Raw genomic sequence first — 24,644 nt, forward strand, 5'->3', positions numbered from 1 at the left:
CTTTGTTCTGAACCCCCTAAGCCCATAAATGTATTTTCTTGCTCAAAACAAATATTTATATATAAAAATTTATAATCAATCTTAAGATTTCTATTCACACAAATTGAGTTTTCAATTATGTATTCTAAGTTTAAGCTAATGTAAGTCTTGAATTAATTAATTAATTATAACAAGAAAATGAAACATAAAATGTAAAAGAAATAAGTTAGAAAAAGGTTAATTTAAAAACTAACCCTTCGCGAGTTCCTCTGCAAGCCACTGACACACACACACACACACACACACACACACACACACACACACACACACAGCGACACACACATACATGCGAATGCCCTGGGCCGTCGGCCTCGTGTGCGTGCGCTGCAAATATGTATTTGATGCTCTTTGTGCGGCTTGAACGGCATTTTGTGTTCGGGCGATGCTGTCCGCTAATTAGGCAATATGCACTCGATTCTGTTATAATCATTAAACCCAGCAAATGCATGACTACCACACACACGCACACACACACACACGCACACACGCACACACGCACACGCATACAATTTGCATAGCATAGTTTCAGGCATTGCAAAATATTTTGCTTAAATGGCGACGCTCGCAATTCGAGCAACAATTAAAAACCGCCAATAATTTTGGTAGCTTTGAAATCAGTTGAAGCTGTTGCTCATTTCGGTTTTGGTTTTTGAAAATAAATGTTATTGCTTAAACATGCCAGAACGAGAACTAGCCGACTGTTATATACTCTTCTCGTGGAATATTTTTGCTATTAGACAAATTTAAATGAAAGTCTAGTTAAATTTGACGAAGTTGTTAATGGCGAAGACTTTCAAGATATTTTGTAAATTTTGATATTTGAAAAAGTTTTGTGCAATATTTTAGCACATTTTTCTTAAATTTTCCACAAAGCTTACATCATAGCGAATAATTGGGGCAATAATTTACAAGGTTATTATACCTAATTAAAAACTATCGAACATCCCTAATTATTAAGGTACCGAGATTTTAACACCCTTCAAGGCATTTGCCTTCTGCAGATATGTGAGAATATTGAAGTTCAGTAAAAATATCTTTGAAAACCTTTGCAAAGTTTAAGGAAGATTGTGTTAAGACTGGGAGACTAGTTCGCTTATAAATAGACAGTGAGGCAGACGACTAGCCGAACATGGCTATAACAACTCCGTTGCTGATGCTGATCTAGAATATATACAAATTATGGAGCCGGAGGTGTTTCCTTTTATGCGTTGCACATTTCATAACAAAATTGTAATATCCTCTACAAGGTTAGAAAAAGGAACAAAAACGAATTCTATATGTTTATAACAAATCTTAATTTGTCTCTCAAAACGGAGAATCAGTTAGAACTCGGTAAACAGATTAACAATTTCTGCTCTTCTGGAGCGTATTATAAGATTTTTATATATATTGTCTTTTATGTATCTTTGCAACTTAAGGTTCGATTTTGTCTTCCTCTGCGCTTTTTATATATTTAAAAACAAATTTTGATGGGATTCAAAAACAATTCAAAATTTTGTTACCCATTCTAGATTGCCGTATCCTGTATATATTGTTTTTTGATAAACTTATAGTTCCTGTTCATGCCACGACAGATACGCTAAAGTTATTTAACTTTTGATTTTATTTAATATGTGTCTCAGAGTCTTTCCGGTCCGTCACGTAGGCAACTTAAAGTCAAAACTTTGCAGATGGCTGGCACGGAAAACCTACAGGAAACGGATGTGAGCGAAAGCAAACACGTGTTGGGGAAAATCTTTGCTGCAACAATGTAAACACTCGCCTTCAAATACACACCCCACACACGCACACACACACACACACACACACACATGCACACACACACTCGCACAGACAGCCCTTACCCTCATTGCATATGTAAACCGGCTTGTAAGCTGGCCAATTTTTTATGTATTTATGCATTTCTTCCTCTTATAGCAACATCCCTCTGCTTGCCCATTCTTGACTCGCGTCCGACTTCGTATTAAAATTGTCGGTGGAGAAAATGCAGCAGGGCAACAGCAACATTGCCACGCCCATCATCCCATAGTAGGTTAATCAAATGCAAGGCGAAAAAAATTGCAATACGCGGTTCTGTGCAGCCGGGGGCCGGGGGCTGGGGAGCTGGGGCTTACGGCCGTGCTAGTTAGTGTGCGCGGGTGTCAGAGCTCGTTGGCGTCGCTTTGTGCGTTTGTGTGCGTGTTATATTAAAAAATTTTCCAGCCGAGAGAAGAGGAGACCAACAGCAACAGCAGCAGCTGCTGCTGCTGCTGAGTACAAAAGAAAACTGACAGCTGACGCGGAGACGTGGACAGTGGGACACTGGGACAGGGATGTGGACGTGGACGTGCAGATATGGCGGATAGGACACGGACTTGATTCATTTTACTCGATATCCAACGAGCTGCAGTCACAGCGTGAATTGCACGTCTATTCTGCTCGACTAACTCAAATTAACTATTCAAGTGAATGCTTAAATCGTTCAAAAATATATACAATGAATGTGCATTAGCTGCACACAGATATAGAAAATTAATCAACTAGCTTACGGGTTTAATCTTCTAACTTTCATCTAAATGCGATCTACTTTAAGTCTAGGGAGAAGGATATATATATGACTGAGTGGTCCAATTTATTTTATATATATTTTTTAGATCTTATCTTCTTTATTTGTATTTCCTTGTTTTCCTTTATTTCATCATTTTGCTTCACCTCGCTTTCACTTTTTCTTTTCACAGAGTGCCCAACTTGACTTTTTAACAAAATACTTATTAATAGCTTAAGCTTCGATTGCTTTACAACACTAGCTGTTGTGGCTGTTGCTTTTTGAAAGTTTACATTTATGTACACTCTTTACAGGCCCTTCAAATATCTCAAGATTCTCGGAATAGTCGATAGCTTTACAGAACTTCTGCTCATATACTTTCAATTATTTGCCAACAAGCCATTTCTTGGTCTGCAAGTAGATAAAAGTCGCAGGTATAAAATATGAAGAACATGAGAATTAATATAGCTTAGCAAGTTTCAAATGTTTTACCCCAATCAAATGTTAGTTTTGAGAAACTTTTCTGTTAGTTTACATCGGACTTAACTTTTTTCTAATATTGCAATAATTTAATAAAATGTATAAAAGACAACAATTTGAAGAGCCTCCCGTTCCGAGCAGCTTGTCCCTCGGCTTGTCACTTTAACCTGTAGTTAACCTATGTTTACTTTAACCTGTTGAGAATTATAAGCGTCAGACAATGAAAAAAGGCGAAGCAAGCAAAAGAAAGCCATGCAGGGCAAAACCTGAGCACTTTTTAAATATTATGAAACGTCATCTCCAGTCTAGTTTGGAAACAGATTTATGTATTTAGTTATAAGTGAAGAAATTCGTAAGCTTGAACAATTGTAAAATGTGAAAAAAAAACCAGAAGGGCTTTGGACAGCGACTTCCGTTTGGAGTCAACTGTTTTGGCAATGCCACAGAACAGTTGTGTGCCAACAGTTCATACAAAACAAAATACTTAGTTACCAAACACGAATTTGCCAGACAATTTTTTATGGTATTTGGCTTAATTTGGAACGCTTGTATGCATATTATGAGCGACAGCTAGGTAGCCGACAGCTGGATGCCAGCAACACCTTTGTGAGTTCGCCCAAAATGATGCCAGCAGGTGACATAAAACAAGCCCGTTATGTGACAAGCTGCTGTTGCAGCAGTCGCCGACACGCAAGGCTGGCTGTAAGGAAGGGAAGTGCAAAGGAATGCGGCACAGAAACATCGCGTGAGCAAAGTGAAATATAAACGATGTCTGGAAAAGGTGGGAGAAGTTGTGGCTGAGGGTGAGGATAAGGTGAGATTGGGAGTGAGGGTGCAAGCATTTGTTATTTTGTAGCCGAAATAAGCGAAAGAATGCAGGATTAGCCGCCCAAAATGACAGTTGAAATCATTGGCCGCCATTTTGTTTGGACAAGCCGCGTGCGCCGTTGCCACATTTCATTGTTTGTCATTTAACGATTGACAGTTGGTGATAAAAACGAAAGCGAAACGAAATGAAACAAAACGTAGCGCAAGCCAAAAACAAAGCCCAGCACAAAAGCCAAACAATAAGCACGGCACAAATAAAACAGCAGCAACAACAACAACAACTACAACAACAGTTTAGCAATAACAGCAACAACAACAGCGTAACAATAACAGCAGCAGTAACAGCACCTCCAGCTGCCAGTGTTGACAATCGAAATGTAAATGTTAATGATGCGCCGCCAAAAGGTGTCAACTGCTTAGCCAAAATTGCTTCTTGGCTCAAGATTTTCTTTTTCCTGCCTTCGTTTGTGTGTGTGTGCGCGTTCGTTTATGTCTGTGTGTGTCCGTCTGTGAGTCTTTGTGTCCTTTTGGGCTATTTATCATTATGACATTGTTTGGCTTTCGGGCTGATTTGACTAGGGAGCGCCATCTGGGTCGCTTGGGTCTCCAAGCTGTTAATCAAAGCCAACACAAAGTTGCGAGCGAACATTCAACTTGGGAATATTTGGATCAAATATGAGTGCATCTCTTAACACGCTGAGCATCTTGAGAAAATGCTTCTTGAAGATGCGCAACACTTTCTAATAGGCTGCATTAAAAAGCCTGAACATATTTGTTTAAAGCTTTAATATCTTTTAATTAGATTTGAAATGGAATTTTAAGTCCTTTTAATTATTGAAAATTGATTATTTATTCTAGTCTCAAAAGTACACAAATATGATGTGCATTGGGCTGTTGAAAATAGTTTAGTATATCAATAGAATAAGTTTAGTTGAATTTTGATTCCGTTTCCAATCTGCCTTTTCAATGGCAGAACGCCAAAACAACAAATTAAATGTTTATTCGTTTTCTTTGATGCCTCAGGCCTCTAAGCAGAACAACAAACTAAATATTCAATCAGCCTTTGTTTGTTTCTCCAAGCATAATATTTATAACTAGTTTTATTTATTTCTATATAGTTTTCAAGGTTACAGCATGTTTGTGTCCTTTTATTGGATAACTGCAAATTTCTCCATTTTAGTTAAATTTGTATACCCTGAACGCATTGTAAATGGGTCAAAAGGGTATTATGTATTTGTGCAAATGTATGTAACAGGCAGAAGGAAGCATCTCCGACTCCATAAAGTATATATATTCTTGATCAGCATCAATAGCCGAGTCGATCTAGCCATGTCCGTCTGTCCGTATGTATGAACGCAAGGGTATTTTAGAACCTATAAGGGTTAGAGACTTTCACCTTCAGCTGTGGGTCCTCCTAGTGACTGCGCAGATCGAATTTGTTTCCAAGCAATCGATAAGAATTGATATCGTAAATGTTAAGAGCTGGAGTCACCAAACTCTCAATATTACTTATTTATTGGTGTGGCTGTTGAGCAAGTAATTCGGTCGGTTGCAAGTTCAAGCCCGGTTTAATGTCGACCCTTCAGCAGTGCATATTTGGAAACGGAAAGGTCACCACAATCCGCATCAAAAATGTTTATATATATATGCACTATTTGTGGGCTGACATTAAATTACAAAGAATCTGCCACCAATGCGTAAGCCCTGGCTGATAATCATTTCACATTTACTCAATTACGCCCATAAATGTCAGATCCCGGCCCTGTTTGGGCTAGCCGGCAGTTGGAAAGAGAGAGGCAAATGGAGGTTATGGCCCGAAACACGACAACCGGTTAAGCCAATTTATTAAATAAAAAACCATTTGTCACACATTTTATTCAAGTTTTCAACGCCGGCTTTTTGTGTGCGTGCTATCTTTATGACATTTCCAGCGGCCAATGAAACTGAAACCCCAAAAGCCATAAAGCAAAAAAATATATATATTAAGGGGGAAAAAAAAACAGTGGAAAAGCTGGCCAAAAGAGCACAAAGGGCGATGAGCAAACGAGCTGGACAAAAGGTCAGGCTGACATTTTTCTTCATTAATTTCACCTGGTCAACTGATAAAAAGCCAAACGACGACAGTTTCTGTAGATGATCATAAAAGTAATATGTAATAACCAGATAATAACAGTGACAAGCAACCTTTTTATTTTATATCATTTCGTTTTATTTTTTTTTTTGTGATTTTCTGTTACGTCTAACGACAGATTGTGGTCGTTGTCAGGACTTGAAACAAGTCGAGAGCCTAAAGACAATGCCGCATAGAGAGTCCTTATGGCGCACCGCAATTAGTTGATTGCCGAGGCTCAACTCCATCAAAGATTGTAAGTGCTTTCAATTTCATAGCTGTCCATGCCGCTGTCAGCCCCGCTCCACTCTCCGCCTCTAGCTCATTTTGGCCAACGCTCTCGACGGAAATTAAACTTGTCCAAAAGTTTAAATGCCTTTCTGCCGCTTTCCGTTGTGTTTCGCTTGACTTTTGTTCTCAAGTTGCCATTGCTATGCCACCCTCCCCTCCCCTCCCTCGACACCCGCCCCCTATCCAAGGCTCTCTCTTCCACATAGTAGTAGTTTCAATCTTGGTACATTTATTGTGTGTGCTCACTCGCCGAGCTTTCTAATTTGCTCGCTGCAAGCAATTAAACGAGGCATCCGTTTTGATACTCAGCTGCGGAGCAAGCTACTCCTCCTCCTCCTCCACCAGCCTCTGGGGCACTTCCCTATGCATGCGGTTGATCCATTTGCTAGCTGCTTATGCAACAAATGAAGCATGTCAAGTTACTCATACGCCTCGTTATGCCGCTTCAAAAAACAGCAAATTGCGCTTACCTGGCTCAAGTTTATCATGTGAAGAGCCTCGACTATAACCTTGTTTTAATTCATATGCCTCTCTAGTAGCTCTAGCTATATGAATGGGCTTGTGTAATTAAAAAGCGGCTAGGATTTCCTACTCGCCGGCATTCAACATTAATTTAAACTGTTTCTCCTTGCCATTTAAAGAGCCTACTTAAATTTAAATGTGTTCAAATAAACCTATATATGCTTTATGCATTCGGTTAAGCCAAACACAAAGCTTAAGGTTCAAACTCCCGAGAATACGTATTTTACTTGTTTGCAATCGCAACTTAGTTTATTATAGCTTGAGAGTTTTATCTTTGATGAGATATCAATCGTTTCCAATTTAACTTTAACTGATATAGTTATATATTCTTTTCAATAAATAAAATGTTTTATTAATTTCATAATTTTAAATATTATTATTTCGTCAATTGTATGCCTTAAACCTTTATTAAAACTAACATATTTGCAATAGGAATCAAGTTTTCTTAAAATGCAATAAGTGAAACTTCAAAGTGTTCTATTGTATTTTAAGATAATTTGTAACTTATAGATTTATATCTCTAATCATATATTTTATTTCGTTTTTCAGTTTAATTGTTGCTCTGTTGTTTTTAATCAAATGTAAGTTTTCTATTTAATTTAAATTTCAGCCGGAAAACGCCGGGTTATTGCCGGTAAATATACTCTCCTTATGGGTTAAGTGTGGCTTGAATAAGTGCCTTACTTTGCCTTAAACGAACTTGAAACGGTTTGTAAGTAGTTCAGCTAAAATCGAGTTTCAACTATTTCTAAAGGAATATTAAATGGATTCAGTGGCTGTCTTTCCCCCCTCTCCCACCCACTCTCTCGCACTCTGTTTCAATGATAACCGCTGCTCATGCAACCATAATTAAGCCACAAAGTTGCCAACTATTAATACCGGCTATATATTCGCTGTTAGCACATTATTTATAAGCACTCATGGACGCCGGCGCAGTGGGGGCTATTTTTATGCAAATGCATAAATAATGAAATGATATTTAATAATGCCATGATGAAAACTAACAGAAGTGCACAAAGCAGTTAAATAAATAATGCAACAAAAATGTGTTATAATAGCAATAATGAATACGCGTAGAGCAAAAAAAAAAAATGAATTAAAACATGCCATGCATTTTGATATCATTTTTTAATATATTGTCTTGTTCTTTCATTTGCAGCGGAGCACATTGTGGACTCGAAAGGGAATGTACGCTGCGCAGCGCCTGCAGCTATGCAATGGAAAAATGTATTTTGCCACTCAGCCAAGGGCTGAACAAATTGTTGCGCGTAAATATTTAACAGTCGCAATGAATTGCATTTGCTGCAATTGAAAGTAAGAGCGAGCAGCTAAAGAACACATTTTCGCACAGATAAAGAAATATGCGAGTCGAGCAAACAAACTATGCAACGCGCAAACATTGACAAAACCCAGCCAAACAAAATAGCATAAAAAATACAAAAAAAGCGACAGAAGAAGAGAAAAACAGCAGCAAAAAAAAAAAGAAAAAAAAAGAAACGCATAAACAAATAAAAATGAAAATTAAAATATTTCCGCTGACAGCGGATGTAACGTTGGCGCAGCGCCGGCGCCGCGTAATGAAACTGCAGCGGAAACATAAAATGCCGGAAATATGCTCATGGCTAATTGTTGCCGCTGCCGCCGCCTCGGCCACTTGGCTGACCTTCTCCCGGTCCCTGGCCGCCGCCCAGGATGACGACGACAGCGAAATGCATCAGCATCACATGGATCTGTTGCACCATCAGCAACAGCACTCGGATTTCATTATTGGCGAATCCGAGGAACGGGATCACATAGCGCATCATTTGGGTAAGTCGAAAATGGATGATATAAAACTACAAAAATAAACCAATTTTATAAGTTAAATTAACACAGAAAGTCTACGTTTAATTCAATATATACTACTTCAAGAGTTTCGATTGAAAACAAATCAATTTGAATACAATTCTATAATATTATCTTGACAAAATTATAAATAATATAAAAAATAAATATAACAAACATTTAATTTATTGCAAAAAAAAAATTATAAAAATATTTAACATTAAGTAAGAAATAAATTGAGAAACAAAAGATAATATATTATAAAAAAATTACAAACATTTTTATTAGATATAATAAAAGAAACTTCAAAATAGTTTCGTTTTAAAAAATTAAACGTAAAATTGATAACGAACGAAAATATATCATACAAAATAAAACTCATTCAAAAGAAAATTCTTTTTAACATACAATAAGAGATACTTGAAAAGTGTGTCGATTGCAAGCAAAGCTAAGTCAAGTAGAACTTTGTGGATAATCTGGCTTAGTACCTTACCGAGTTTCTCATAGTGCTCAGTGGAAATTCCTAAAGCCGTAGCGCAATAATACGATCTACTCGTGCAAGTCCTTTGACAAATTTAAGCGTCTGAAAGCACGAGTATCTTATATTTCACAGATAAATTCCAGCCACGTCACGTTGGTTCGATTTTTGCCGCCTTACTCTGGCTGACACTAAGTCGGACACAGGGCGCTGGGCGCTGGGCGTTGGGCGGAGTTATCACGCTCTATTTGCGTTTGCTTTTGCTTAGCACAAGGTCAACTTGGCGCGGCTGCCAAGTGCCAAACAAACTTTTCAGTTGCCTCTCCGCCCGGCGCGGCCAGCTGTGTGTCACTTGAGCGGAATTATGTGACTGACGGCCGGTGAATGGGTTGTTGTGGGGGTTAAGGGGGTGTGGATGGCCAGTTTGGCTCATTGCACACTGTTGGAGGACAGTTTGGAGCACGTGCTTGGCCGGGTTTAGTGGCTCTTTAAATTGGCCCCAGAATAATTAAAGCGCCCACATGGCGTATGCGTATTCGCATTCGCATTCGAATTGTGGCTGTCGTGGCCGTGCATACACTGTTACGTCTGTGTCTGTGCCCAAATGTACTCACACACACACACATACATACAACACAGCCGCATGCCAGCCGAGGCAAGCCCAGAGCCATGTTTGTGGCCACTTAAGTTTTCTTTGTCCATGACTTGTGGACTGCTGCTGCTGCCGCTGCCGCTGCTCCTGTGGGTGCTCAACAAGTGGACAACAGTTGACATTGTTGTACAATGTTGAACCGCTCAAAATCCGTGTATTTGTATCTGTGTGCGTGTGAATGTCTGCGTTTGTGTGTGTGTCTGTGTGTGCTTAACATGAAAGCATCTACTTAGGATACTGGCGTGTGAGACACACAAAGTGATTGACACTCTGATTGATGGCGCTTTGGGTCGTTGGCCAGTTTTGGGTTTATGACTTGACATGTTGACCAAGTTTTTACATTGTGAATGCACTGAATTTAAAGCAAATGTTCAGAGAAAACGGCTGGCCACAAGATCTGTGAGACATGTACGATGTAATATGAATAGTTGAATAATGTGGTCTGTGTTTAACGTTTCCCATGAGAATAAAGAGACAACTTTTATATTATATATTAGCACAAAATAGCAAAAATAACTCAATTGTTGTTATTAGCACATATTAATGTTAATTTTATGATTATTATGAATTTTATTATTATTATCATTATTATTATTATTCCCATTATTATTCTTATTATTATTATTATACTAATTTATATTCTTGGCTAAAGTTAAAAAATGTAACTTTTTTTTGTTTATTTTACAAAGAGGATAATATTTAATTAATATTATCTTATTTATTTATATTATATTCGAAATATTAGTATAAATATTAACCAATTATTAAAATTTAAAAATGTAAAAAGTAAAAATGCTTTTTGAGGATAATTTTAAGAACTGCAAATATAGAGATTATCTGAATGTCTATTGCCTATTTTGTCCCTAAAACTTGAGCTTTTTTCAGCAATTTAATCATATAATCGTTTTAAGGCCAACATTGCCAGCTCGTGTAACCAAAAGTTTTTTAGCGGATTAATCAAAGTGCAGAAATAATTAAATAGCTACAACTCAGAAATCTATTTAATGCGCCATATATTTATTAATGTATAAACTAAAAAAGTTTACCATTCAGCTATCAAAAACTTTTCGCCTCAGTCAGGCATGCCAGATAGTCTGCCAGTTTGCTTTTTTTAATGGCATTTTAATCACGTAGTCAAAACTTTAGCGCTATATCAATTTTTACTCTACCCCCCTCCGCTCATTCAGGCAGATCTTTTGGCATTTCTTAACGCACGTTTCGTGTGTTGGCGCTGACTTTGTCAGTTTAAATTTCTTGCTATGATTTCATTTGGCTGTTTCTCATGTGCATTTCGTAATGTTTGCTGTGCTTTTTATTTTTTGTTGAGCTTGCCACGCCCACTTTGCAGTGTGCAGGCAGCCATGCCCGGCAGGCCTCATTCCCCTTTGCTGCAATTGTTTGACAATTTTTCAACAATTTCCCAACTGACTGCAAAATTGACGCTCTGCCTCTTGCAGCCCTCCCATTGCCATTTACGTCATTCTTTCACAGTGTTTGTGAGTGCACGTATGTGTGCGTGTGTGTGTTTGTGCATCTTTCACACGATTTTGCGTTGCTGCTGAAAGTATGCAACACTTTTTTGCGCTCTACATTGTTTAGCCCGTCGTTCGGCCGACGGGGCGGATGAGCTACGAGCAGAATAACAGGAGCAGCTGCAGCAGCAACAAATGAGAAGAAGAAGTAGAAGAAGGCAACGACAATCACGGCTGTTGTTGGCCTTTGAGGCGTTCTGTTGCTGCTTTATATCTGTGTGTGTGTGTGTGTGTGTGCGTGTGTGTGTGCGCTCTTGTTGTTGCTCTTTTTTAGCTTTTGTTGCTGTAATTTGTATTTTATTTTGTATCCTCCGGTTTTGTTTTCGCTTTTGTACACTTGAAAAGCATGCTTAAAGTTGGAACACAAACGTTGAAGTAGAAATATGTACACTATTTTCAGTAGATCAGAGAGATGAGCAGATGTTGAAAAAACTTCATCTTCTATGTCTATATCTATATCAGTTTACAAGCCTTACTGGCTGTTTCTCTCTTTCTCTCACTCTCTCTCTCTTTCTCTGTGTGCGTCTACGTATATATAGTTTCTCAGCTGGGAAACATAACTGTCTATACATTATATAAATAATAAGAAAAATTGGCTTATATATAATATATTTTATTAAAGTGCAAGACTCTTTCACTCTTGGTTTTGTCCCTGCTCGCATTGCCATTTACACTGCTTCACACTTGTAATTCCCAACAAGTTGAAGCTTTCAAGAGGTGCTAAGCTGTTTGCCATGCTGGAGTGGATAGCTGATTCCGCGGGCGTAGGTTAAGTTAGATTTCTGCTATGTTTATATATTTATAAAAAAAAAAATCTAGAATAAAACATTGATATGAGTATATTATTTTTATCTATCCAATCTAAATCTTAATTGAAATAAAAAATAGGAATTAAATGTGCATATAAGATAAAATTTGGATTTTATATTTGAGCTGCAGTTCAGCAGAGAAAAATTAATTTTTTATAAAATTGTAGAGGATATTATACGCATAGAAGGAGATATTATATTATATAAAGCTTAGCATTTATGCGCTTTAATTGTCTCACATATCTGCAAGGGCATTAAATCTTCGGCGTGCCTTGCTTTCTCGTTTCTTATATTTTTGCCTGTTGTTGTATTTTGTTGCGCTTTTCGGCTATTGCCTCTTGGCAAATGTTTGTTTTTAACAACATTTCACGTTAGCTTCGTTTGTTTGTGTTTCGTTTGAAGTCGCCTTTCTCAAAATTTAATTTAACAGCATGGCACTTTGCAATTGACCTGAGTCCAGGGCCGCAGGCAGCTGCTTCAAAAATGTTGTCGGAAGAAAACCTAAAAATTCGCATTGGCAAATATCAAAAATGTGACGCAACGCAACGGAACTCAATTAGCAAAAGTTGCTTTCCAAGGCAGCTGCAGTTGGGCTCGCAGTTAAATGCAATATGATAAAGTTGTCCAAATGCTTCGCTAGCTCTGACACATGACACCGCCGCAATGGGAATGCTAAATGCACGAGAACTACGCACAGAATTTTAACACTAAATTTGGCTTACTTCCACTCTCTCTCTCCCTCTCTCTGTTTCCCTCCCTCTCTAATTTGAAAGTTACATTTACGGCCAGGCTAAATGCATAAAAGTTGACTGGCCAATAACTGGCAACTTTGGTTTGCCACTCGGGAGACCTGCACAACAAAGTCAACAAGGAGACTCTCCGAGAGGCACACGCATCAGTAGCTTCTCTTTTCCCACACCGCATGCCCCGCACAATCTGAGCTCACGTACGCAACTTCAAGTTTTATAATCATCTGCCAAGTTTGCTGACCAAGTTGCCTTTCTCCCTCTCTCTCTCTGCCTCTCTCCGAAAGTTGGTCAAAATGCAAGTCCAGGTACACAGCAGTAAGTGCTGCAATGTACTTAAAAGTAAAAATATTGCTTGCAGTCAGATTAAGCGAATGAGAGTCCGCATCAAAGAACTTGCTAGCTCAAAGCTAAAATCAATTATCAATCGCATTATTCCAAAACTATTGCAAAACTTGCTCGTTACGAAAATTAAATTGGTTATTTTCATCGTTGTAAAGTTGCATATAAAAGAAGGGACACTGCAATTAATATGTACAATTATTTATGGATTTACTCTCGTTACCAAGACAACTAATAACATTTTCTACATGAGCTTGAATTTTCTATTTTCGTATTGTTTAAACAATTTATTATACACTTAAAATTAAGGCTTCGAACGCCTGAAAAGACGGAAGACAGACGGCAGTAATCTATCTACTTGTTAACAAGTTTAATCAGCCAGCTAACATACGTATATGCGAGAGATTCAAGATTTTTCGGCTCTTTTCACTGACTTTTAAAATGTAGCCATCTTATTCCAACATTTTCAATTCAAAAGTCTTTCACGAAAATTTAAATAGCTGCCATAAATTATCAGCGCACAGATAATATCTTTTACTATTTTATGTTCTTTCATATTTTGCGACAGTGCAAACTAGTATTTATTGCCATTAAACCTAAAGACATACAAACACAGTATTACTAAGCGTATGTGAACTTAAAACTGAAAGGTTCCAAGCTACGCCCGCTCGCTTAGAGTGTGAAAAAGCACCTGTGTGCGTGATGTACGTGAGCTGAGAGCAGAACATGCAATTTGGACATTGAATGGGTTAGGAAAATAGAGATATTCTAAGCTGAATTGAAATACACTGAAATATTATGAAATGCTGATTAGCAAATTGATGAACAAGTACTCGCTCAGTTTAAAGAGTGCCTCTCTATTCGATTCTCATAATTACTTATTAAGTGCGTGGAAAACTATTTGTTTTAGTATATTAAAGTCTAAAGTAACATTTATTTGAGTTATTTCACACGTGATTCAACTCGGAACTGCTATGACAAACGCCTTTCTATGCAATTCTCATAATTTCAAATGAGTAAACTAGTGAGTTATTAAGCTGTTCGTATGCAAGTCTTTCGCTTCTACAACACTTTTTTTTTGCCACACAAATAACTCAGCTCCACCTACACCATTTGTCGAATTCCAGCCTAATTGTAATCATCAGCCTAAGAGAAAGAAGGCATTTACAAATTGTCGACAAATTTGTGCAACTTTAAGGCAGTTGTTGACACCTCATCTCGCTTAGGCTCAGTCGTTTGCGGGCGTTAAGCTGGCGCTGCTTGGATTGGGGCCGGCAGGCTCTGTCTGCAATGCCGGCTAATAAATCATTGAGACTTGACACGAAAATTGGCTTAAATGCGTTAGCATTATGGCCAAAATCAACAGCCGACGTTCAGGCGGCTGCGACTAAGCAAGCGCCTGCGGCCTCAGATGAGAAGAGAGATGAGGCGATGCGCGTCTGTCGCAGCAGGTGTGTCGCTTCTCAAAGGCGGCGCCACAGGATGCGTAAATTAATATGCTCGTGTACTTAGCAAAGGAAACTCACAGCTCGCAGCTCACGACTCACGGCCCCCCAAATGAGGCGCCCTATGGTTTTTTTCCAAGGCATCTTTATTGTGTTTGTTGCATTATTTCAGTGCGTACTCGTATATTTTCATTTGCTTGCCCACGTTTCTCAGTATTTTTCAATGTCTTAAAGTTTTCCATTTCCATTTTCAGCTATGAGCGCGACAACGGGCTGTGAAGAAAGAAATTTAAGGCATATTTCTTGGCGCATTGCCGCTAGAAAAATGGCATAATAAATAAATCTACTTTGAATTAGCGCCATTTACTTTACATTTATTTTTGCCGCCGTGCAATTTATGGCGTTCAACGTTTCAAAGATTTTCTTTTTCTACCGATTTTCCGCTCTCTGTGTTTGTTGTTGTTGTTGTTGCTGTTCCCCCAATTTCGGCACGTGCTTTTTGGCTAATGAAGTTTTGAGGCTTGGCCCAGCGACAATCAGTGCCGAGCCGAGTGTCCTGTCCCGAAAAGGTGAGCGCAATCAAGTGGTAAACAGAAATAGCTCAATTTGACGCATGTTCATAAGCTTTTGTGGACTTAATGATGGGTAAATGAAAAATGTATATTGGCAGGCGTCTTCGGTCTACAAATTTAGCCATAAAAGCTTTTAATTTTAATTTTTAATGCAACAAATTCAATTAGCTTGAAATTCAATTTAATGCGCAAGCATCTTTCCGCTTGAATAAGAATTATTTTTATCTGATAATGATTATCTTATAAATATAAAAATTTGTATTTATGTGTAAGGCGACAATATATATATATATTCTTATTCGGGACAAGGAACTGAGTCGATATCATGTTCTTCTGTGCCTTGATCTCGAGACCTGCAAAAGCTGTAGACTGGGAAATTTCATATATAATTGCGACTTTGACTTTTCCGATATCTCTGCTCATTTTACTAATATCGATAACTATCAATAGACATGGTTTCTAATGCATAGCTTAAACTATTTGATAAACTATCGAAAATGAAGAAAAAAATAATTTTGAGCAATTTTTCTAATGTCTCTTTCGATATCTCCATTTTCCTAATCTCGATAACTATCGTTAGACTTTGCAAGCATACCCCTACATTTATATAATATATCCCCCAAAAATGAATAAAAGAAAATTGAAAGTTAGTCTTGCATCATTTCAATGCCATATTTAAACGCCACAATTAACATAAAGATCGGACTATGAATACCTAAGTCAATCAAGAATGCATTTGTCATACATTCTCAAGCCGACCTATTATTGTTGATGTGCTCATATTACAATGGACCAACAATGTGAAATGTTTTATTTATATGCCATAATGCTCGTTTTCCTAATACAAAAGATATGTTGTCCTTTGGACGGAGTGTAGCTCAAATATATTTGTATTATTTGCAGTCAAATATCCTGAAGGTAATTGAGTATTTCAAAGGCAGAAGAAGTGCCTGCCAAAGTTTACTTTGTCACATTCACATTCCAATTTCTATGCCCCTTCACCCAGCTCTCTCTCACCCCACTTCCTTTCTCTGCGCGTGTCTATCCAAGCGGTTGCTATTGATTTTTAGTGCCATTTACTCGGCCACCTTGGCACATATTTTGCCTAGTTTTTCGGCACGATGACAGCAAAAAATAGAGGAGAAAAAATGAAGTTATTTATAAGGCGCAAAGGCCTTGGACTCTAAACGGGTGCGTGCAGAGACAGTGTCAATAGACCAAATGAATTGGAATTTGGCAGTTGCCAATTGCCAGTTGCTAGTTGAGGAAGTTCGAATGGAATGGCAAATAGCAACATTGTCATAAGAAAAAGTAAGAAATACGAAATGCGTAGCAGACGACAGCCAAATGAATGGCCAAATGGCAAAGCAATGCGAGCTCGGGCCAAAGCCAAAGCCAAGTGAAATGAAACAAATTTTCAATTAATTTTCATGCTCAACAATTCGGCACTGTTTGCATTTTAATAAACGCCAAACACATGCTAACTGCCAGTAGGTTTACCAGTTGGGAGGCAGAACAATAAGGCGTTCGGGTGGGATTCTGCACTTGCAGTGAAACGGTTGAAATGACTTTGTGCAAATGTCACAGCTGCCTGGCAAGGCGAATACATTTGCGGTTCCAGCAGCAACGCACAAAAGTATGCAATAAATTCGATTCCAGCAGGGGTTGCAAACGAGCACAGAGTAGAAGGGGCTTGGCTTTTTCCAGGGGGGTACGCTCTGCCAAACATCAAATACAGCAGCAGCAAAATCCTTAGCTGATGTTCAAGTTGGGCAACAACTTTGCGCTCGACTTGCCTCAGTGCAGCCTGTTTGTAATATTTTGTGTTGCATAGTTGCAACAGCCCCAGCTCCCTTTACACTCACCCGGTCTGCCATATTACGAAGCCGCCTGCTGGCTCATGTGCAGGCATAGAAAATGCATTCAAAAGGGCCACAAATGTTGCCAGCGAATGCTACGTGCCACCTTAACCAGACAGCTCTGCACACACACACACACAGCTTCTCCGCCGACTGCCGAAAGAGCTGTGAAATTGTTCGCCCAATTTTCTATATTTTTCTTTCTTCTTTCACATTCTTTTGCCTGGCCTGCCATGACGTGATTTAGCAGCCAAGCTCGACGTGACCGTGAAAATGGGGCAGCCCATCATAAAAAAGAAAACCTCACTTCGTGCTGCAGCTAACCGGCCGCCAATTGAGATGCTGTACGGCCAGACTTTTCACGTCGAGCTAGACTAGAAAAGGCTTATATAAAAGTAGTTGGGCTGCATTTTATTATCGTATTTTCCTTCATGAAGATTCCGCTCAACTCGGCAAAAGTTGAGTCTTATCCACAGCCACACGAACACGAACAAATATCGACTAGACGACTTGTTTACGACATCAGCTCTTATTACGAATCCCATATGAGCACGTAATCAAATCAGCAGGCGGTTTAAGGTGAAATAAGTTAATACAAATAATAAAAGCAGTATATAATATCATAACTTAATAAATATAAGAGGCATTAATTGGCTTCGGCTTATAATTATTCTTCAAGTATCCTATACTTCTATTTATCAACAATTTCCACAAAAATTAAAAATATAAGCATATCTGGCTAGAATCAAAGCAATATCCAAATCTCTCTCTTTCGCGCTCTCCCTCTCGCTTCTCTCTCTCTCTCTTCCTCTGTCTCTCTCTCTCTCTCTCTCAATCTCTCGCTCCTGCTAAGCTACCAATTCAATTCAATAATAACAGCTAATTCCCTTGTAACCAATAAAAAAATTGGTAATCACAAAGCGTTTTAAAGCGCAGCCAACCTTGAAGTGCTGCCCCCCTAAACAACCCCTCCGCCCCTTGCCCCACCACGCCCTCCGTCCAACAACCCCCTCAGTTGGCATATTCTAAACAAGTTACGCATAAAACCATTTGCACATTTATCCATTTGGCAGCATTTACTAAATATTTGATGATGCGTGCACTGCATTGCATTTCACCTGTCTGGGTAATATACGGTCGTCCACTCCCCCTGCCCCCACCCCTTGGCCGCTACGGTTTATTGATTTCATATAGCTGGCAGCTTCATTTGCAGCTGCTGCAGAAAAGTCAAATTGCGCATTTTGTGCAAGTTCATTTTGCGGTCGCGAGAATTACAAGCTGCTCGTAAAGAAGGCGCCAAATAAATGCGCTCCGAAAAAAAATATTGGAAAAATGCACGAAACGAACAGTTAAGCCAGAAGCCCCAAGCTCCTCAATATACCCACATACCACGGTCCAGACCCTGCCGAGCGCATCTACTTCTACAGCCAAAGCATTTTGGCTGTGTTAAGGTATGTGCGCGCGTGTGTGTGTGTGTGTGTGTGTTTATGTATGTGTGTGCGTGTGTGGTTTTTGGTTTTTCGGCGGTTGCTGTGCAACCTGTTTATCTGTTTATATTGATGTGACCTGCTCAATGCTCTAACCGCAAATTGAATTTCCACCAGAGCCAAGCGAGCTTAAATTAACTACGTATTACCTGTAAATGTAACTTTTTAACACAGACTCTCTCTCTCTCTGCCCCTCTCTCTCCCTCTCGCACCTGCAACGTGTGTACCCGAAGCGGAAATGCAAAATCACGAGGAGCTGCTGGAAGACATACGCGAGGACACGGTCGTCAATGTAATACCAGAGAAAGGTAAGACGACTTACAGTTTACACGGTCACGCCCAACTCCCACATTTCCCCACATATATATGCATATATATACATTTCCTTAATATATATATATATTCCCTCGCAAATACTTGCAGATATTTGATTATTTTTTCTTGAATTGAACAATGGAAAAATGTTTAATTATGTCAATATGTAGCGTACCTAAATTAAATAAATGTTACACATTTATTATTTTGATAATAATATGAATTTTACAAATACGGTTGAAATTTCGGGAATAGATAAAAGAATCCTATAAATTCAAACATAACATTAATACTTGAATATCTTAGTATTTTATTTAAAATATTTATAAAAATATAATCAATGTAGTCAGGTTTTTTTTGTGTTTTGCCTCAGGAAAAGTCGATAAAAAATCAAGATATTTTTTGTATTTTGTTTTCATATTTAGTTATTGGGATTTTATTGGCCCGTTTTTAATTTGTATTAAAGACTTTTGTTTTTGCTGGCGCTAGATCTTTGTTTTACGCGCTTTTGTTACAGTTGTTGATGCTTAAATAATTTAAAAATAAGAAAAGCACAAACAGAAACAAGAACAAAAACCAGCCAAATCAAGAATTTTATACAATAATTTTGCTTTAACCTTGGCTACTCCCAATTTGATTCATGTATGTTTTTTTTCAAGATTTTTGACCTGACCTCTTGAATTTCTTGTGCTTAACACAAGTTTATCAAAATATTACAAAATTAAATAAATAATTATATAAAATACGTAATTAATTGGAAGCTAAACAAATAATTAAATAAGTATATAATTGATTATAAGAAATTAAATATGTACTTAAAGCACAAGCAAAGACAAGCTAGCCAAATAAATAAGTTGATGCCCATTTATAGATATTCATTTTGGGTATTCCCTATTTTAAATTTCATGTTAGGGCATTCACTCTTCGCTGTGATCGTGCACACCTTTTGCTGCGTGCTGCCCGTATCGTGTTACGTTATCCCAAGCATCACTTGCTCTGCTCACTTCTGGCAAGCCCCCCCTCTCCCCTTGTTCCCCCCTGACCCCATCGCGGGGCGCCATTAAGTCAGTCGTTCGGTCGTGAGTCGGTGTCGTGTCTTTAGTCGCTGTTGTCGCAGCATTTTTTCTCGCTTTTAAATTTTATTTATTGTAAATTGTATTTGAAACGTGCTGAGGTTCCATTTCTGCCCCCTGCCCCCTGCACGCTGCCACACCCTCCCCTGGCCAAAGCACGAAACGGACCGAAAATATTCAAGCTAAATCTGGCCTTGGCTGGCAAATGTGTGTGTGCCATGTGTGTGTGTCGTGCAACTTAATAGAGTTGTTTAGCATTTAAATAGCGCCATTTTCCGGCTGTTGCTGTTGTTGTTGTTGTTGTTGCTGCGCTTATTAAGTTGAAATGCCGCGTCGAGTTGACTTAATAAAGTGAGCTTAAAGTTGAATTGAGCGGAAGGAGAAAGTAAGTCGGAAATGCGCCTAGAGTGTGCTTCTGAATGAACGTCTTGAGAATGCGGCCTAAAAGCCACTCAGCGATAAGCCAAAGTGGTTGCATAATTGTATTTTATAATAACAAAAATAAAAACTGATGTGATACGAGCAGCTAAATGAAAACAAATGTCAGCGATATAAATGGTAGTATAAAAAAAAGAAAACACATTTGCCATCAATTATTTATGATAAAGTAAGTCAAGGAAGTCATTTTTTCTTTTCATATCAGAAGCAACTAAAAATGTGCTTCACTCCAACAAATAATTTGAGTTTTATTCATTGTTTTATTCATTCTCCAAGAAAGTCAAATTGAATTATATAATATATTTTGTCTAAATTTAAATAAGAATAATTTATATGTATTTCGGGTTAAAATATTTTATTTTCCATAAGTGCACTTATTTAGATACAATCTGAGTTAGGAATAAAATCCGGAACCAAAATCAGTTTTAGTCTTTGCAAACTAAAATGATTATCAATTATCATTATTAATTGAGTACTCATTAGCTAGACTGTTTTCTAACTAATATTCATTAATCTCTTACCTAAAATGCTTAAGCATTAATTTAGCATATTTTTAGCCCAATCGAGTACTTATTGCTGTACTTTTGATTTTAATATGCAAGTAAAGTTAATGAAATCTGTATATAGATATACAATCTGTATTGCTTAAGGGCTTATGTATTGTATATTACTTGAAGCCCAACACGCATAAATCCACATAAAATGCACTTTTCACCAAGCAAGATTACAATTACAAATGTGGCCAAAGCCCAGGCCTTACATATAGCTTAAGCAAATGCCGAGCTACTTACTTTCCAAAAACTCCGAGCAGCTAAGCCAGTTCAAACCGCACACAAACACAAGCACAGAGACAGACTCAAACCCAAACACAAAAGAACCACAACAAATAGCCAGCCCTTGCGGGGGGGGGGGTGAGGGGTTAAAAACGATTTGCTTTATTCGCATATATCATAAGCATTATGTTTAAGTACAGAGAGGCGAGGGATATGCGTTCAGGATGTGCAATAAATCCACTCAAGGCAGAAGACATATGCACATTAAATCCTAATTTCATGTGCCCATAAATCCACTAAACAATCACACCCAAGCCTACCCGGAATGATGTGCCACAAAACAAAATATGTAGCGAATTTGCGAATTTGCACATATTTACACACGAACGCGCCGAAGAGTATGCCATAAAAATACACGCAGCGCGCAGGGGTGAGGGTAGATATATAACGAATGAGAGGGGGGACGGGGGCAGGCAGGCAGGCACATATCAATATAAACGGAGCCAAATCAAATGAGTTGGCAAAAGGCAACACAGAATGCCGTTACACGAAGGGCAGCGCAAAAGAGACAGCAAAAAGCAAGCGGCGCGCGCGGGGGCTCGCCAGGGTTGCTCAGGACAGTCTGTGGCAAATTTTTATTGACGCGACAGGAGCTGGGTAATCGAGCTTATTAACAGGCACAACAGCTACGGCTGAAAGCGGCGAAATTGTCGTGCCCAGCACTTAAGCACACTTAGACTCCCCCTTTTGCTATTATTATTATCTAGTGGAGCATACTTCAGGGCGCACAAACAGAAACGATTAGTAAATAGAAGCCGCAGCGTAGATGCTCTTTGGAAAGGGAGCAGATTGTTGAGCTTAAGGAAAAACCTGTCTTTTAGAATTGAGAAAATGTATGTTCATTCAAATGTGGCCCGATTTGACCAGCTTTATTCTGTCAGATACTCTTCCCAAATGCAAATAATGCTTCGAATTTAGTAAAAGCTTTGGTTCCACATACGCTCATTTAAATTTATAAATATTTTTATATGAAAAATTTGTAATATTACCCACTAATAATTGAGCTATAAAGCTCAACAGATGTCAATTAAAGACGGACTATCCTCACACTCGAAATTGGCAGCCTGTTTATTCTTATCATCTTCTTATCGATAGCTATTAATAGTTAACATTGTTTACAGCACTGTAATTACATAAACGGGGCCTGAAACTATAGCCTTATCCTATTACAAATGCCTTATTAATAAACTTTCATTAGATACATTCAAATAACATTCTATACACCCCTTCAGAGCGAAGTGTATAGTGTATAATAAGCGGCGCAGAACGTAATGTTTAGACAGAGATTAGACGACAATCCGCAACATGACAGCACACTAAACACACCCACACACACACACGCACACATGCAAACAAACAAGTGAATAACGCACACATGAATCTATTGTCAGTGTTGAGCAATGCCATACTTTTGCGCTGTTTACCCCTTGCAAGTGAGATTTAGGACCACATCAATACACATCAAAAAGCATGCTCGTCGCGAATACTCGCCTCCTGCCGCCTCATCTCTCCCGTCTCGCCACTCACTCTATCTCTCTCTCTCTCTCTCTCTCTCTCTCCATCTCTCTCTCTCTCTCTCTCTCTTTGCTTATCACATTGTTTACGCATTTTGAGTACAAGATTGTTATGTGTTGATTTGCTTTAACTGACGCGTGCCCCGCATATAAGAAAGCATCCCCAGCCGACGGCTCCTTTTTGTTTGTTTGTTTGCTTTTTTTATGTTTTTGTTTTCATAACATTCACGGGGCGTATGCGTAACGCCAACTTTGTTGAGGTCTCCTTGGCATGTCAGCGACACACACACACACACAAGTGCAGGTGTGTGTGCGTGTGTAGGCAAACTTTTAAAGGCCGCCACTGAAAGCCACAAATCTGTTGCATACTTGCGGGCGCGCATTTAAAGTCAACCCGCGCATTGTCCGCATCGCTGGGCATTCGAGCGCCGAAGCGTTGATTGACTGACTGCCTCTGCGGACGGGCTGACAACAGCGTCTAGCTAGGAGAGAGAGAATGACTCGCGGGACTGGGAGCTGTTTTCTGGGAAATATCCAAGAATGTGGCCTTATCTGTGCACTGAATAGCACTTGTTATTCACAATGGGTTTTAAAGCTGTTCGTTCAGTGTTTGTCAATGAATGTTCAGCTTGAGTATTTGCAGAACAATGCGAATCAGACAGACGTATTCGAAATTTACTTGAAAATATGCATATTTACGGGTGCACCTTTTGTTTGCCTAATTTCTCAGAAGTAAACAATTTAATTCAAAACTGAAAAGCCTTAAAGTTCGCTGAATCCTTTTATTTTCATATACAAGAAAATATTTTAAGTAATTCCTTTTTGTGTAATTACGCGTTGTGTTTCGAGTGTCATTTTTCTTGCATCAGTTTTGCATAGCCGCCCCCATCAAAACCCAACGCATCCGCGTTTGGCCATATTTCTTTTATATTTTTATTGCAAGAACAAAAACAGCGTCAAAGCGGGCGGGCACAGTAGATAAACGAGGCATCGCGAAAAAAACACGTTACATTTCTTGGCAGTGAGCAACTGCGAGATGCCCTGTAACTTCTTTTCAGATGTGCCTCTTAAACACATATATATGCAACAATAATACACCTGCGGACACACACATACTTTCTGCAATGACTACCATCCGATTTAGGGATAAACATATTTACATATATATTTATTTCACCAAACGGTTATACCCCTCACATTTTCTATGCATACAGGGTATGATTACAGTCTTTCGGTCAGCCGCCGCTTCGGACATACGTGCATACATATGTACGTTTGTATGTATACGACAAATCGAAAACAAACGACGCAGGCACATAACTTAAGCGCTAGACAGAGATAGCAAGATCAGTCTTTGCTGCTGTTATATCAGCAGTAGTCGGCAGAGCTATTGAGTCGTGGCTGAGAACTGTGCTGAGAGCAGAGCTTAAAAGTAGGAAAGAACACATACACATACACACGCTGACGCACATTCTTATATTGGAGCTGAGAGCACCATCGCATGCATATTAAAGATAAACTTGCATTCTGTGCTCTGAGCGCCACAGTCCACGCTCCCGAGTTTACATTCTCCTCGTGCACACGCATTCTAAGTCGAAGTAGAGAGAATTTTAGGACGCAAACAATCAACAACTACCGACTATGTGCGCCTGGTAATCAGAGAAGGCACTTACGTTTGCTTGAACGCGTGACGCGTGCTGCTGTCTCATAATAATAATCCGCATACAAAATTATTTAAACCCATTAACTAAAGGGCATTTTTGAAACAAATAAAATTAGTACCAAATAATTAAGAAAAGATTATTGGCATTTAAGATGTCATATTCGTATATTTTATATATTCGATATAGCTAGAAAATTAAAATCATAATATTGATTTGTATTAGACACCATAATTTTGGGATCTCGTCCGATTATAGGAACACATCTCT

At 38.7% G+C, this 24,644-nt stretch overlaps 1 protein-coding gene across 3 annotated transcripts in view; it reads left to right on the forward strand.

The window, feature by feature from the left end:
• Positions 1–8,298: 8,298 nt before the first annotated feature.
• LOC115758741 (lachesin) overlaps positions 8,299–24,644 on the forward strand; it is a 49,044-nt gene continuing 32,698 nt past the window's right edge. For 2 of the 3 annotated variants that reach the window (XM_030699492.1, XM_030699495.1), the window contains exons 1-2: positions 8,299–8,603; positions 18,774–18,848. In XM_030699492.1, the coding sequence (XP_030555352.1) occupies positions 8,309–8,603; positions 18,774–18,848 (370 nt within the window). In that variant the 5' untranslated portion in view covers positions 8,299–8,308. Of the gene's footprint in view, positions 8,604–18,773; positions 18,849–21,391; positions 21,538–24,644 lie in introns of those variants that run through there. The other variant, XM_030699493.1, reaches the window with a different exon arrangement.

This window comes from Drosophila novamexicana, unplaced genomic scaffold (genome assembly GCF_003285875.2).
Source record: "Drosophila novamexicana strain 15010-1031.04,08,12 unplaced genomic scaffold, DnovRS2.1 tig00000193-arrow-pilon, whole genome shotgun sequence".
Classification (NCBI taxonomy): Eukaryota; Metazoa; Arthropoda; class Insecta; order Diptera; family Drosophilidae; genus Drosophila; species Drosophila novamexicana.